Source organism: Diadema setosum, chromosome 14, assembly GCF_964275005.1.
Source record: "Diadema setosum chromosome 14, eeDiaSeto1, whole genome shotgun sequence".
In the NCBI taxonomy this organism is placed as follows: domain Eukaryota; kingdom Metazoa; phylum Echinodermata; class Echinoidea; order Diadematoida; family Diadematidae; genus Diadema; species Diadema setosum.
This window is the reverse complement of record NC_092698.1, coordinates 32561822-32574599: the sequence shown is the minus strand read 5'-3', so window position 1 is coordinate 32574599 and position 12778 is coordinate 32561822. Positions and strand designations below refer to the sequence as shown.

The 12778-nt window shown below is 40.2% G+C and overlaps 1 protein-coding gene across 1 annotated transcript; it reads right to left on the bottom strand.

Annotated features, from left to right (window-relative positions):
- Positions 1-273: 273 nt before the first annotated feature.
- LOC140238296 (uncharacterized) lies at positions 274-12243 on the bottom strand. Its single transcript, XM_072318232.1, has 10 exons — positions 12192-12243; positions 9927-10058; positions 7996-9260; positions 7550-7553; positions 6539-6857; positions 5622-5779; positions 4476-4632; positions 2984-3149; positions 2195-2301; positions 274-502 (listed from the first exon to the last, which is right to left on the bottom strand). The coding sequence occupies exons 1-10, from the start codon at positions 12241-12243 to the stop codon at positions 274-276; spliced, it is 2589 nt and encodes an 862-aa protein (XP_072174333.1).
- Between the last annotated feature and the right edge of the window lie 535 nt (positions 12244-12778).

Sequence of the window (12778 nt, the reverse complement as noted above, 5' to 3'; positions counted from 1 at the left end):
GCAAAATGCAATATAGGATCCAACATTACACGCATAATGATGATAAAGATTTTTAAGCCCGCAGCAATGGATTAGGGCACGACATTTTGAATAACATCAGTGGACAGTAAGGATAAGTGTTACAGTACAGTATGAAAGCAGTGTGATCTATTGACGTTTTATACATCTTTAGGTTCAAAGATACCGAAATTTGGTACAATGGGAGTTACATAAATTCTGCTTTTCCAAGCGTTAGAACTATGTTGGGGGGGGGGGGGGACTTGTGAAATTATGTCAGACATAGCGATCAGTATATGAATCTCTGACATAGTCACTTTCGTCATCTTCTAACATGAAGACAGGGTTTCGTTTCGACCCATTGATGACGTATGCCTGATTTAAGTCGTCTTCCTGGGCGTACCAAGCTAGCTTCAGTGTCCTTTGGAATGAGTCTCCTACGAGTTCTTCTGGCTGGGGGCCCTTCAGACGCCGCTGCGATGCTTCCGTCTTGCTCTTCTCGAGGCTAATCATGGTGAGAATATAAAGACAGATTGATAACTCACAAAAGTACAGATTATCAGTCTCCCTTCGTGGATCTAGGTCAATGTAGGACAGTGAAGACAAAATGTTGTAATGAAGCAAGTGTAACAAGATAAACTTCTTGAGACGGAGTGTGTAAGATTCAGACGATTCAACTACAGAAACGTTCTGTAAATGAAGGAAATATAGAAAAGAGAAAGACTTTTGTTCGTTTTCGTTTGACTATCGTAATTATCATAACCATTTGTCAATTTTAACATTGGTACCTTCTACCATTTTCTTTTAACATAGCCAACTCTATAACGACTTTACTCTGCTATAGTGCTTTGGCACGCTTGTACGCGTTATTGGTAGCCGTGACCCAATTAAAATGATGGGGCAAAGAGCTTGAACAGTATCTGACATAGCAAAAATCAATAATTGATCACAATAATTGATCACAGCGCCCCCTAAGTTGGAATCTCCGTCATCATTGCAGTGACCCGGCAGATGCGTGTTTACTGAGCAGTGTACTTATTGGAAATGTTGGGTAGAACTATAAAACTGTGGTTGTATTAGATTTTGTGGTAGTTTCTGCATAATTCAGCATGCTTTTATCATCCTCCATGAATATATCCAGAAATGGATGGGTCCATTTTTTATATCGCTGAGATTTTGCTGCAAAACATAGGCTGTGAACGCTTTGTCACGTCATTGGAAAATTCTGCTATCTCGAAGAGTGCAACACAACCATTGACAACGGGAGTCCTGGGGGACATTTTCATGAAGGATTTTGTCCGACAAATTTGTCTGACAAACTTGCTGTCACCCAATCAGATGCAAGGATTTCGGTAGCTAATAACGGTTTTCCAGGAAAAAATCTGACAAAATGCTTCATGAAATCTCCAGGTGTGTATGCACCATGCTTTGTGGTAAGCATGGGGGTGTACCCATTACAGGAGCCGTTGGATTATAGTCATTTTGTTTTGCAGTCTTCCACAACAAGAACTCAGTAAACTGCAACGTCTTCAGAGCTGTGCCACGAGAATACTTTACCTTCACGGAGAAAACAACACATATTACGCCAATACGTCGGTCCCTACACTGGCTCCCTGTAAGAAAAACGCATTAACTTCAAGATTCTTCTTCTTGTCTACCGTACATTGCACAAATTTGCCCCTGCCTGCCTTCAAGATACTCTTCATCTTCACGAACCACCACGAAATCTCATCGAACTCCCCAAAAATTACAGATACCTCGAATTAGGCATAGTTGAGGGTTATGCTTTCTCGGTGTCATGGACCCAAAACTTTGGAACGACCTTCCAATATCTCTACGACAAGTATATCCTCTATTAATGCTTTCAAAAAGAACCTCAAAACGTATCTTTTATTTAAATTGACAATGTTATTGTTTTCACGTATCTATATTATGTACGTATATTGTTTGATTGCTAATTATTCTTGTACCTTCTATGATATTCTGCAGTTGTAACGAAATCTGTTCCACAGCGCCATGACTATCTTTGAAAGGTAGAATGAGCGCTCTATAAGAGTCTCTCTATTATTATTTCAATTTCCAATTTACCTTCTAGTGGTCGAAGATATGCCTCGAGAGCTGTTTGCCTCTTGTAATGGCATGCTATAAAGTGTTCAGCGTAAAACACACACACCTCGGTTGACAAGGGACCACCTACCTGTGATTAGCGCAGGCCTGGGCCACAGCCAGTGTGAGCGCCATCAGAAGGCAGATGCTGACCAGTCCGGCGATGACGGCCACGTACCAGTACTGCTCTAACCATGTCTGGAGGTACAGAAGAAAAAGAAAATAACACGAACGCATATCATTACATTCTCATAATGCTGAACGATCATGCCATGTACAATCTCGTCTGAGTTTCTGTCTAGATGTAATTCTTATCTGTTCAATGGAATAATGTAAATACGAGAGAAAGCAATATGAAATACAGCAGATCGAAAACGTAACATTCTTCATTCTTCAGGCATTCTAAACACAGTAAGCAGATTAATAACTCTGTCATTTATTCACACATTGATTTTTGTCGATACAACATGGCACGATCTAGGCCCTCCTTATTACATTCATTACATCCATAGTAGGCCTACCTACATGTACTGTGAAAGGACAAAAATGTCGAGTAGAGAGGACACTGCACAAACTATTCAATGATGCATTGTTCCCCTTAAATTCATAATTGATTCCATTTAGATAGATCAGTCCGTTGAGTCTTACAACCTGTCTAACACTGGTGAACTCACATTTACGGACATGTTTCATCCAGGTGGTATGCATTAAATGCATGTTGGTTGGTGCTATGTCAGGCAAAGCTCAGGCAAATACAAGGCAAACTTTCTAGTTGTTAAAATATTGAGTGCGTTAAATTATGATATGCACCAAATATTCCGTTCGCCAGTTATGTCAGTTTCATAACTTATGCAGGGACAGGACATGAACCCTGAAATACCTCGGCCCCAGCTGGGTTTTGCTCAACGACCTCTCCATAGTAAAACTCAAACGTGGTCTCGTCCGCCAAATCGTCCTGTATGGCGCTGGGCACTTCGTTAAGATCCTCCGACGACAGGGCTGTTCCATTGACGTAGACGACGAAGGTGACGCCACTTACTTCTTCACTAATAATGACAATAATATAATTGCAAAGTAAATTAGATCTCTGTCAACGGCTTTGTATTGAGGTATGCCCTTTTATTTGTATCATCGGCGGAAATGTTTACTGCCAGTATTATCATGTTTGTTGTTGTTGTTGTTTGTTTGTTTGTTTGTTTGTTTTTTTTGTTAGTGTTATACCGGATGGATCTTGGCACGATTGTAGTGTGTATGATAATACGGAATATCTGTGGTCAGTATAAGCAATCTATTTTGGTGTTTTTTTTAAGATAATTTTATGCTGTTTTGGATTTGTCCACACATAATGATGAATATTAATAAGCCTTAATTAGAAAATTATGATATTAAAAAAAAAATAACTATCCGTTCTTGTAATGTACATGTACGTCATAAACTAGGTGCATGCCGAATTAGGCGACAATCGGACTTTCCATGGCCGAGATCTTGTTGGGGGAGGGGGGGGGGGGGACCCCTATATATATATTAATAAGATAAAGTGGGCTCGGCCTCGTACGTGATTGGTGCTGCATTTTAGGTAGTTGTGACTGAGGAAGAATGGCTGCTGGTAGACGTTGTAGTGTTATGTTCACTTTAATTACAATTTAATGTAAATTAAAAGGCAAAGTGAACATACTGCAACGTCTGCCAGCAGCCATTTCTTCGTCACCAGTATATGTATATGTATATATATATATATATATATATATATATATATACATATATATACTTCCAAAAGGCGCTAAATCCATTGAAAAATGATGGATTTAGCGAGTTTTAGAAGCAAGCTCTGATATATGAGAAAGAAGTGAGCCACTGTGTTCACTCTGCTAAAACGTTCCAATTTACCCCGTGTTTCACACTGTGTTCTTGCCCGCTGGGACACTACTAGTTCTTTCATAATTTCTTTACTCTAACAAATCAAAGTTATTACAGTCAATACCTAAAATAGATACTAGCTGGTTTGAAGAGCAATGTCCTGTTGGTATAACTGTTTTAGTCTAAAACATCACTTCTACTGCACATTCTGAAAACAATTGCTTCAGATTCTATCATGTTTTGTAACCACTTGCAATTTGCAGAATTGCAAAGACAAGACAACAATTTTCTGTCATACATAAGATATGTAGTTCTCGTATCTAAATTGGCAATATCGCGTTGTAAATAAAGTTAGATTGTTAATGTAATATCACTATTTTTTTTTCTAAGTGCAATGAAGGGAATATTCACTTTAATTCGTATGTAATATTATTTCTCTATAGTGTTATGTATATGTCTATAGATTTCACCTGAAATTAGAAATGGGGGGGGGGGGTAAGTCAATAATAGCTTACCCTGTATCTGGCGTGAAATAATCCGATGTCTGAGCAACCATAACTTCGACGTCCTCCCCATACACCTCAGCTAAAGCATCTTCCATTTCCTCCTCAAATTTGTCGTGATCGATGTCGGAGCCAAACACAAACATACTTACGGAATTTCCTTCAAGATCTGTGATTGGATTCAGATATGATGACAAGTCAGAAGTGTGGTTTGATTCACTTTGAGAAAATTACTCCAATACTGTCCGTCCAGCATTCGTTATTTACCTGGATTTTTGTTTACCATGACCTTATTTAGGAGATGTGAGCCCTATTGATATCAAGGTAGATGAGCATAAGCTCAGAGTTTCATGCTGTATTCTGAAAATAAACATTGACAATGTAACAACAAGAAATAGATCACGACTGATGGACAGTGCCAATATACATTCAATTTATTTTCTTTCACAATAGTATATTCGACGTGGTCGATATTCATTGTAATATTGCAAAGTGATGCTAACGACAATGGGGGAAGGGGGGAGGACGCAGTGATCCTTTTCGACGTATGCACAACGATGGGAAAATCCGTCATAAGTTAAAACCACATTATTGTTTCTATAACTATATGTTCAAACTGTCTTCCGGCACTCTACAGTATGTCCCTTCCCCCCCCCCCAAAAAAAAAAATAGATAAAAAATTACAATCAGATTTTTGCATTGATAACTATCAATATGATCAAACTGTCTAAATGCCACTTCAGGGTCTTGAAATATAACATTTTAGCTATATATTACAGAAAACTCAATTCAATTTGGTTAAGTGGTTACAGAGAAATGAGGATTGTTGTAAAGCATGTCATGGGTCAGATTCTTCCAAGTTTACACTTGGATGCTCTTGGGACTGCATAATGTGTGAAGACAATTAACGGAACTTGGAGGGAAGGGATTCCTGACATGCTCTACAAAATTCCTCATTTTTTTTTTTTTTTTTTTTTTTTACCACTGAAGCAAATCAAATCGGGTTTTCTGTAAGATGTGTGTAATGAGTTATTGTTTCATACCCTGAAATTGTATTTGGATTGATTTTCTATTCTTAAAGTTATCATTGCAAAGGTTGCCAATGTATTTTTTTTTTTGACATACGGTATAATATATTCATGCCAGCAACGTGCTTACCCAGTTCACACAGAAAACCGCCATAGTTGTCGATGCAGCGGCACTGCCAAGTTCCGGAGAGGTCGCTTTCGCACTCCCCGCCATTCTGGCATGGGTTAGACAAGCAGGGATCGGCTACTGCGCAAGTCTCTCCAATATATCCGGCGATGCATTGGCATCTAAGATTGTTCAAAGGTGTAAAAAGTTGTGAAAATGTCTATGAACTCACACACAATACACACAAACTCACACATGCATACACCAATATGATATAATAATACATATCTGTATGTGTATATACAAGTTTACAATAGAAACAGAGGGAATAGCATAAATGGAAGTACACAATAATACCCTCTAGCTACGCATGTCATGGGTACCACAAGAGTGTATTTTGTACCAACCCACACACAATCCTTTTAAACTGCTTGGCAACTTGCTACAATGTGATGTGTACGTCTCATCTTGATGTCTTATTAAAAAAAAAAATGTAATAGCCGTGTAACTGACACATAGCACAGAATCAAGTAGAATTCCGTCTTTTCAACAACAACAACAACAACAAAAGAGTTTACATAACCTGGAGGTCATACCTATTTACTCGTGCAACAATGTGCATTAGTCACACACTATGGAAACTATGAGGTGACATGAAACAATTACAACCGTTAAATGCTATTACCTTCTACTTTCGATATCATCGATTTTTACTTAACCATTCAATTGCATCCTTACTCTAATTGTTATATTTTTCATTACCTTCGTCCATGATTAATGACTTGCTGTATAAGAATTAAGGATGTCATTCTATTCAATGAGGAAGGCCCTAAAAATGAACCATCCAAGAAAAAAAAAAGTTGCACAGTGTGTCATACAAACGTTTGTGAGATTACGTCTACTGATTACATGTTTATATTGATTGACTTCATTCAACACACCTGAATGCATCTGTTCCGATGGTATCACAATCCCCGTTTTCACATGGTGACGAAATGCAGGGATTTGTAACGACCTCGCAGTTAGTCCCAGCAAACCCATCAAGACAGGTACATTCGTACGACCCGTCGGTGTTTGAGCAGACTGCATTAGCTGGACAGGACTCTTCCAGTTCGCACTCGTCGATGTCATTCGAACAGTCAATTCCAGAGCGCCCAGGGGGACAACTGCACCTGTACTCATCCGGCAAATCGATGCAAGTTCCGCCATTGGTACAGGGACTGCTCAAACACTCGTCGATGTCGACCTTGCAGCGTTCTCCTTCAAATCCCACAGGACATTCGCAAAAATACCCATCAGTTGCATCAAGACACGTTGCTCCATTAAAACAGGGATTGCTCAAACAATACGAAACTTTGTTTTCGCAAACGGTACCCTCGAAACCATCAGCACAAACACAAGAGAACAAGCCTATAGAATCGACACAGGTAGCACCGTTCAAGCAAGGCACACTTGCACATTCTAAGATTTCAAGTTCACAAGTACTTCCTTCGAACCCGATCGAGCAGTTGCAAATATAGTATCCAATCAAGTCAATACAGGTAGCCCCATTTTGACAAGGATTACTAATGCATTCGAAAATCTCATTTTCACAGTTTACTCCTTCATACCCAGGCGAACAAACACAAGAATAAAAGTCGACAAGATCGATGCAAGTAGCCCCATTTTGACAAGGATTACTACTGCATTCCAAAGTCTCGTTTTCACAGTTTCCCCCTTCATACCCGGTCGAGCAGACACAAGAATATGAGTTAATCAGGTCAATGCAAGTAGCCCCATTTTGACAAGGATCACTGATGCATTCCAACATCTCATTTTCACAGTTTACCCCTTCATATCCTGGTGAACAGACACAAGAATAAGAATCCACATGATCCATGCAGGTAGCCCCATTTTGACAAGGATTACTACTGCATTCGAAAGTCTCATTTTCACAATTTACTCCTTCATACCCAGCTGGACAGACACAAGAATAAGAGTTAATCAGGTCATTGCAGGTAGCCCTATTTTGACAAGGATTACTACTGCATTCCAAAGTCTCATTTTCACAATTTACTCCTTCATACCCAGGTAAACAGACACAAGAATAAGAATCCACAAGATCCACGCAAGTAGCTCCATTTTGGCAAGGATTACTACTGCATTCGAAAGTTTCATTTTCACAGTTTACTCCTTCATACCCTGGTGAACAGACACAAGAATAAGAGTTAATCAAGTCATTGCAGGTAGCCCCATTTTGACAAGGATTACTACTGCATTCCAAAGTCTCATTTTCACAATTTGCTCCTTCATACCCAGGTAAACAGACACAAGAATAAGAATCCACAAGATCCACGCAAGTAGCCCCATTTTGACGAGGATTACTACTGCATTCCAAAGTCTCATTTTCACAGTTTACTCCTTCATACCCTGCCGAACAGACACAATAATATGAGTTAATCAGATCAATGCAAGTAGCCCCATTTTGACAAGGATCACTACTGCATTCCAAAGTCTCATTTTCACAATTTACTCCTTCATATCCTGGGGAACAGACACAAGAATATGAGTCGACAAGATCAATGCAATTAGCCCCATTTTGACAAGGATCACTACTGCATTCAAAAGTCTCGTTTTCACAATTTACCCCTTCATACCCTGGTGAACAGACACAAGAAAAAGAATCCACAAGATCCATGCAAGTGGCCCCATTTTGACAAGGGTTACTATTGCATTCCAACGTCTCATTTTCACAGTTTACCCCTTCATACCCTGCCAAACACACACAAGAATATGAGTTAATCAGGTCAGTGCAAGTGGCCCCATTTTGACAAGGATTACTATTGCATTGCAAAGTCTCATTTTCACAGTTTACTCCTTCATATCCTGGTGAACAGACACAAGAAAAAGAATCCACGAGATCCATGCAAGTAGCCCCATTTTGACAAGGGTTACTATTGCATTCCAACGTCTCATTTTCACAGTTTACCCCTTCATACCCTGCCAAACACACACAAGAATATGAGTTAATCAGGTCAGTGCAAGTGGCCCCATTTTGACAAGGATTACTATTGCATTGCAAAGTCTCATTTTCACAGTTTACTCCTTCGTAACCTGATGAACAGACACAAGAATATGAGTTGACAAGATCGATGCATGTAGCCCCATTTTGACAAGGATTACTACTGCATTCCAAAGTCTCGTTTTCACAGTTTACTCCTTCATACCCTGGCAAACACACACAAGAAAAAGAATCCACAAGATCGATGCAAGTAGCCCCATTTTGACAAGGATTACTACTGCATTTCAAAGTCTCGTTTTCACAGTTTACTCCTTCATACCCTGGCAAACAGACACAAGAAAAAGAATCCACAAGATCGATGCAAGTAGCTCCATTTTGGCAAGGATTACTACTGCATTCCAAAGTCTCATTTTCACAGTTTACTCCTTCATACCCTGGTGAACAGACACAAGAATATGAGTCGAAAAGATCGATGCAAGTAGCCCCATTTTGACAAGGATCACTATTGCATTCCAAAGTCTCATTTTCACAGTTAACCCCTTCATATCCTGCCGGACAGTCACAAGAATAGGAGTCGACAAGATCGATGCATGTAGCCCCATTTTGACACGGATTACTACTGCATTCCAAAGTCACATTTTCACAATTGACTCCTTCATACCCTGGCAAACACACACAAGAAAAAGAATCCACAAGATCGATGCAAGTAGCACCATTTTGACAAGGATTACTACTGCATTCCAAAGTCTCATTTTCACAATTTACTCCTTCATACCCCGGTGAACAGACACAAGAATATGAGTCGACAAGATCAATGCAAGTAGCCCCATTTTGACAAGGATTACTACTGCATTCCAAAGTCTCATTTTCACAATTTACTCCTTCATACCCTGGTGAACAGACACAAGAATATGAGTTAATCAGGTCATCGCAGGTAGCCCCATTTTGACAAGGATTACTACTGCATTCCAACGTCTCATTTTCACAGTTTACCCCTTCATATCCTGGTGAACAGACACAAGAAAAAGAATCCACAAGATCCATGCAAGTAGCCCCATTTTGACAAGGATTACTACTGCATTCCAATGTCTCGTTTTCACAATTTACTCCTTCGTATCCTGCCGGACAGACACAAGAATATGAATCGACAAGATCAATGCAACTAGCCCCATTTTGACAAGGATTACTCTTGCATTCCAAAGTCTCATTTTGACAATTAAGTCCGTCAAATCCTGGTGAACAGACACAAGAATAGGAGTCGATAAGATCGATGCAAGTAGCCCCATTTTGACAAGGATTACTACTGCATTCCAAAGTCTCATTGTCACAATTTACTCCTTCGTACCCTGCCGGACAGACACAAGAATATGAATCGACAAGATCAATGCAAGTAGCCCCATTTTGACAAGGATTACTACTGCATTCCAAAGTCTCATTTTGACAATTAACTCCTTCAAATCCTGGTGAACAGACACAAAAATAGGAGTCGACAAGATCGATGCAAGTAGCCCCATTTTGACAAGGATTACTACTGCATTCCAAAGTCTCATTTTGACAATTAACTCCTTCAAATCCTGGTGAACAGACACAAAAATAGGAGTCGACAAGATCGATGCAAGTAGCCCCATTTTGACAAGGATTACTACTGCATTCTAAAGTCTCATTTTGACAATCAACTCCTTCAAATCCTGGTGAACAGACACAAAAATAGGAGTCGACAAGATCGATGCAAGTAGCCCCATTTTGACAAGGATTACTACTGCATTCCAAAGTCTCATTTTGACAATTAACTCCGTCAAATCCTGGTGAACAGACACAAGAATAGGAGTCGATAAGATCGATGCAAGTAGCCCCATTTTGACAAGGATTACTACTGCATTCCAAAGTCTCATTGTCACAATTTACTCCTTCGTACCCTGCCGAACAGACACAAGAATATGAATCGACAAGATCAATGCAAGTAGCCCCATTTTGACAAGGATTACTACTGCATTCCAAAGTCTCATTTTGACAATTAACTCCTTCAAATCCTGGTGAGCAGACACAAAAATAGGAGTCGACAAGATCGATGCAAGTAGCCCCATTTTGACAAGGATTGCTACTGCATTCCAAAGTCTCATTTTCACAATTTACTCCTTCGTACCCTGCCGGACAGACACAAGAATATGAATCGACAAGATCAATGCAAGTAGCCCCATTTTGACAAGGATTACTACTGCATTCCAAAGTCTCATTTTCACAATTAACTCCGTCAAATCCTGGTGAACAGACACAAGAATATGAGTCGACAAGATCAATGCAAGTAGCACCATTTTGACAAGGATTACTACTGCATTCCAAAGTCTCGTTTTCACAATTTACTCCTTCATACCCAGCTGAACAGACACAGGAATATGAGTTAATCAGGTCAATACAGGTGGCCCCATTTTGACAAGGATTACTACTGCATTCCAAAGTATCATTTTCACAGTTTACTCCTCCATACCCGCCCGAACAGACACAAGAATATGAATAGACAAGATCAATGCAAGTAGCCCCATTTTGACAAGGATTACTACTGCATTCCAAAGTCTCATTTTCACAATTTACTCCTTCATACCCTGGTGAACAGACACAAGAATATGAGTCGACAAGATCAATGCAAGTAGCCCCATTTTGACAAGGATTACTACTGCATTCCAAAGTCTCATTTTCACAGTTTACTCCTTCGTAACCTGGCAAACACACACAAGAATATGAGTTAATCAGGTCAGTGCAAGTAGCCCCATTTCGACAGGGTGAACTCAAACATTCATCAATCTCTACTTCGCAGTAAGTTCCATTGTAGCCGTTACTGCAATTGCATAGAAAATCGTCGAAGAGGTCCTGACAGGCACCGCCATTTTGACACACCACGCCATCACAGTTATCTATTAGAATGTTACAGTCATTCCCTTCGTATTCTGGATAGCAGATCTTTCCGCCCGTAGTCTCGTTGCAGTAGTAATGTCCTGATTCATCGTTCCTTGATTGACAGAAGACTAGACATTCCTCACCATAAAAATGTTGGCTGCAGTACACGGTGTACAAAATGTTCAGGCTTAATTGTTTCGACATGACGCGAAAAGGAAAGAGAAAGCGATATGTATTGTTTATGCATCAAATTACGTGTAATCAGATAATTTTCGTGACATCGCTCTCAAATTCATCTTGACTATTATAGAGCACCGTTCTTAGCACAGTGACGATCAATCTTTTTTACATGATCTGCTGTATACTACGCGGGCGTTTGGTTCCATTTTTTAGGACACTTTCTATCTTCTGGACTAATTAACGTAGTATAGGTATTGAAGATGACTCATGCTAAGAGGAGGAATGATCGTATTGACTCGATCTTAACCCGAAATGCGCGCCTTAGTTTCGACGGTGTTCAAAGCACATGTGGCGCATGACGAGGTTACATTAAAAACTGAGCAAAAACTAAAGGATAAAAGCTGCGTTTACAGCGTGTTCCCGGCGGCAACGGCAGCCCTATACGTTTACCCGAAACGTAGTGCGCCGTGGGTATAGATGAGGCATTCTCCTGTTTTCCCCTTTTCGTATTATAGTCTTACTCGTTCCAGTTCTCTCCCCGGTGAACATAAAGCTATCAGGCGCTGTTCTCATGGCGTCTGGTCAGTATCAATATTTTCATGCCGTCGTGCCGTCGTGTATTGTTGCGCTCACCCCGTTTTATTACGGTATACAAGGTTCCTCATTAGCATTGGGGCATTTTTTGACAGTTTAAGAATCTGACACGATACCAACGGCGATCACGGCCTGTTACGTTTGCCTATCCCGTCTCACCGCGTTGTCTCACGTCCATCCCGTTTTGTCCACGGTGGCCTGAAACGTGACTGCCGTGGCCGCCGGGAACATCGTGTGAACGCAGCATCAGATGTACAAACATGGACACGAAGCACCCTCATTCACAACTTAGCAAACCTCCTGTAGCTGTTCTTTTTTTTTTCCTTCAAACTTCTATCTGTATCTCCATAAAGAGCTAGGCTTGGTGTAATAGATTGCGTGGAACTCACGTGGTGGGAGACAAGAATTGACCACCAGTCCTCAAGCCTTGCAGGATTTCAGCGGTCGGGACACTTGGCTTCTCAGATATTAAGTGATCATATGTATCTATCAATTCCGAGTCGATCAGGGCGTC